The sequence below is a fragment of the Cephus cinctus genome, unplaced genomic scaffold (assembly GCF_000341935.2).
Source record: "Cephus cinctus unplaced genomic scaffold, Ccin1 Ccin1_scaffold1978, whole genome shotgun sequence".
In the NCBI taxonomy this organism is placed as follows: Eukaryota; Metazoa; Arthropoda; class Insecta; order Hymenoptera; family Cephidae; genus Cephus; species Cephus cinctus.
In genome coordinates, this window is record NW_014334080.1 from 130940 (window position 1) to 134384 (window position 3445).

Below are 3445 nucleotides of genomic sequence, written 5' to 3' on the forward strand. Positions count from 1 at the left end.
CCCCCCCCTGGACCAACGACTTATACTATTTGCCTGTATCCCTACTACGTTCTGTACTTACGTTATTCTTACGTATGGCCAGCTATGCTCTACTACTGATGTGAGTGAAAAAGATCTAGGGAACCATTTTGCCACCCCTCCAAGTATCGTTGACATAGTATAAAAGACAGTGGTAGGCATTGTGAATCTTCAGAACTTGAAGTGTCTTAGAAAAATAAAACCGTCGAGTCTCATTTAAAGGAAACAAAAGGAAAAGTTTATTTCGTTTCTTTGTTCTGTTCGGCCAATTCAAAAATGGATATCGTGATCAAAAAGGTAAAGGATATTTTTAACTACGTGGTGTGCCTGGTTTTTTTTTAGTGCAAGTGAAATATTGTAAACTACGTATATTTTTGAGAAAATTGTGGTAAATTCAACAAAATTTTTTTTTTATAAAACAGTCAATCGAATTCATGAGACTTCGAGTTTTACTGATTAAAAGCGAGACTGCTGTAGAATTTCTGGGATTCATATTATTTCTCTTAATTAGCACCATGAGTCCCCTAGTCAATTAATTCAAGTATTAGTCGAGTCAACAGGCAAACTTTACTGGGCGAATGTGAAAGGTCTCTAACTCTACCTATGGGATTCGACTGTTTTGGACAGGTTGCTATTGCCATGGCAATGATGATGCTGCTCACTGTGGCTCCTGGTGCTTGCGAACCGGCCTTGAGCAACCAGTATGGAGTTCCGGGTGTTTCCGGAAACTTTGGAAACGGTCATCACGGTGGTGGTAGTAGTGGTAGTAGTGGTAGTGCTGGTGTTACAAACAGCTACGGTGCCCCAGTTGGTACCGGATATGACACCAACCAAGACTACATAGACAGCCAGGTCAGTGAAAAAGAGCCAAATCCCTGATGCTCGTGGGGCATTTAGAAAAATTAAGTTTCGGTGTATATTATGGACTATAAAAGTCCTTCGTAGGGACCTAGAAATATATTATTATATTAATACGTTGATTAATAATAATATTCGTCAGCATCTGTATTCTTGTCACGATCTTCGCGTGTTTTCGTACTTCCATAGAAATTGAAATATTCGATTATCGAATTTTTTGCTTTTTTATACCGGAAACCGAAAGCCTATATTTCTTTGTTCTACTTTCCTAAATCTCGCTTACGGGTGCAAAAATCGATCGTGAGAATATTTTCTGGGTGATCATTCTTTCACATGGGGAATATGGTTGACGTGATAAACACTTATAGCCGCTTGGTTACCGTAATACCCTGCGGATCTAAATTGTACCCAGTGGATCTAAATGTCCGCATTATGCAAGAATGTGCACTTGTATGCAAGGCTGGTGCACGAGTTAGATTAAAGTCACCCCTCCATAAAATTTTACCCCGTCTACTCTATTTCCGGTTACTTTTAACTTCACTCTCTTTGTTCCCTTTCAACCCTCTTCCCGCAACGCTCCTAACCATTCTAGGGATATTTTCTCACAGCCAAACGTTACTTGCCCGCACGAACTTTCTATAAAATCATAAATAACACTAGGCTAATTTTATAGTCCGTATTGCGTAACTTCACGTTTCTAATTGAGCGCAAATATCACTAGATCAACTATAACCACAAGTTCATCGAGATTTCTGCTCATTGACTTTATGCCCAGCCACAGAGATTATCTCAGTACGATTGGGCAACTTTGTTATCGCTCTATATGGCGCCCGTTAACGAGGTGAACAATGGACGTTGGATGAGGTCTGGAGTCACAGAGGTCAACGTCATAAAATACGATAACGATTACTGGAGACGATGAACCGTGCATTTCCATTTTTTTGTAATCTTTTACCATTCAATGGATTTATATCGAAATTTTTGTCATTGTAAATTTGCAATAATAATTTATAATTATTTTAAACTGTAGTATAGTAATTTTTATATTTTCATCTCATGCCTATAATAGTATGTTGTTATTTCCTAGCCCAAATCCTACGAATTTGGATACGCCGTCAAAGATTCGGCAACCGGAAATGATTTTGGGAGACAGGAAACTAGCGATGGTGAGACTGTGCGAGGAGAATATCGGGTACAATTGCCAGATGGCAGAACGCAAATAGTTACTTACACTGCTGATTGGAGAACGGGCTTTCATGCTGACGTAAGGTACGAGGGTGTCGCCACCTATCCGGAGCAATACAATACTAATAATGGATACAATAATGGATATAACAATGGATACAATAATGGTGGTTCGAACGGATATGATAATCAAGGGAACAGTATCGATTCTGGATACACTGGAGGTAAAAAATATATTTTTAAAAATTAAATTTTAAATTTGTTCTAGGGTTTTGTCACTTGTATGTAATCGATATGGCTGAAAAGATTATATTTTATTTCGAATTTCCCGTAATAACTTTATCAATGTAAATGTTATTATAGCGTGTATAGTTTATATATTGGATATATCGAGTCTTATAATCTGTCTGTAGGAAAAATATTATTTTTGCAATGTATGATTATTGTTACAGGCCATTCTGCAAATTACAATGCAAATTACAACAATTATCATTCCAACAATGGCGGTTATAATTATAATGGGAATAATAATCAGTATCAACAGTACGCCACAAATTCCCTAGGAAATAACAATCAGGGTTACAATAATGGCTTCGGATCGTTTGGCGCGAAAACGCCCTCAAGCAGTTACGGAACGCCGAATTTCCATAGGAAATAAATTATCTCTTTCGGGCAAGAAAAAGAGAAAAGAGAAACAAGAGAAATAGGAATAAATAACGAAAATGAAGAATGTGGGAAAAATGGAAATTTCGACGACTCGTAAATCGACTCGCTTGGAAATTTCTAGAAAGAAACAGGAAAATACATTAATATTATTGGATTTTATTAAACACGAAATATCCCTAGATATCAAAACTGAGTGAATAAACTCTTCTCTTTCTGTTGTGAAGATATTTAATTTTTAGTAACTTTATACAAAATTCAAACTGCACGTCAAATGCGAACATTCAACTTCACTTTGGATTTTAAATTAAGAAACAATATTTTTTTAACAATTATTCCTCTATTAATCTCAACTACACGTTGAAGGAAAAAGGAAAGGAAGGATTGAAGGAAAGATTTAATTAAAACTTCAAGAAGGGTCAACTGCAGTTGCATTTTTCATTTAGTGGATAACAAAAATAGTAATACAAAAATTTCTTAGAATTCTCTTGAAAAATCCAACAATACGTGATGGAGAAAAATGTTGATATGCCGTGATTCCTCTATTTTTTGTTGAAAATAAAACACAAGCCAGAAAGAGAATCGAATATTATTTATGTAATTTCACTAGCCGAGCATTGCTGAATAGTCTGCGGGCTATTATCGGCAAGTATTAATTAATTATAAATAATTATAACGATAGAATATACCATTTTGTATCTATTTTTCAAATAAAATAAAA

At 35.8% G+C, this 3445-nt stretch overlaps 1 protein-coding gene across 1 annotated transcript; it reads left to right on the top strand.

Moving 5' to 3' along the window:
• Window positions 1-98: 98 nt before the first annotated feature.
• Window positions 99-3445, top strand: LOC107274003 (pro-resilin). The gene is made up of 4 exons (XM_015752713.2): window positions 99-315; window positions 646-870; window positions 1964-2285; window positions 2514-3445. The coding sequence occupies exons 1-4, from the start codon at window positions 295-297 to the stop codon at window positions 2717-2719; spliced, it is 774 nt and encodes a 257-aa protein (XP_015608199.1). The 5' UTR covers window positions 99-294; the 3' UTR covers window positions 2720-3445.

Bases quoted from the DNA above. Each gene is read 5' to 3' on its own strand.
- LOC107274003 (XM_015752713.2), top strand. From the start codon at position 295: ATGGATATCGTGATCAAAAAG. The intron at 316-645 runs GTAAAGGATATT...TGTTTTGGACAG, and splicing joins TGGATATCGTGATCAAAAAG to GTTGCTATTGCCATGGCAAT. The intron at 2,286-2,513 runs GTAAAAAATATA...TTATTGTTACAG, and splicing joins CGATTCTGGATACACTGGAG to GCCATTCTGCAAATTACAAT.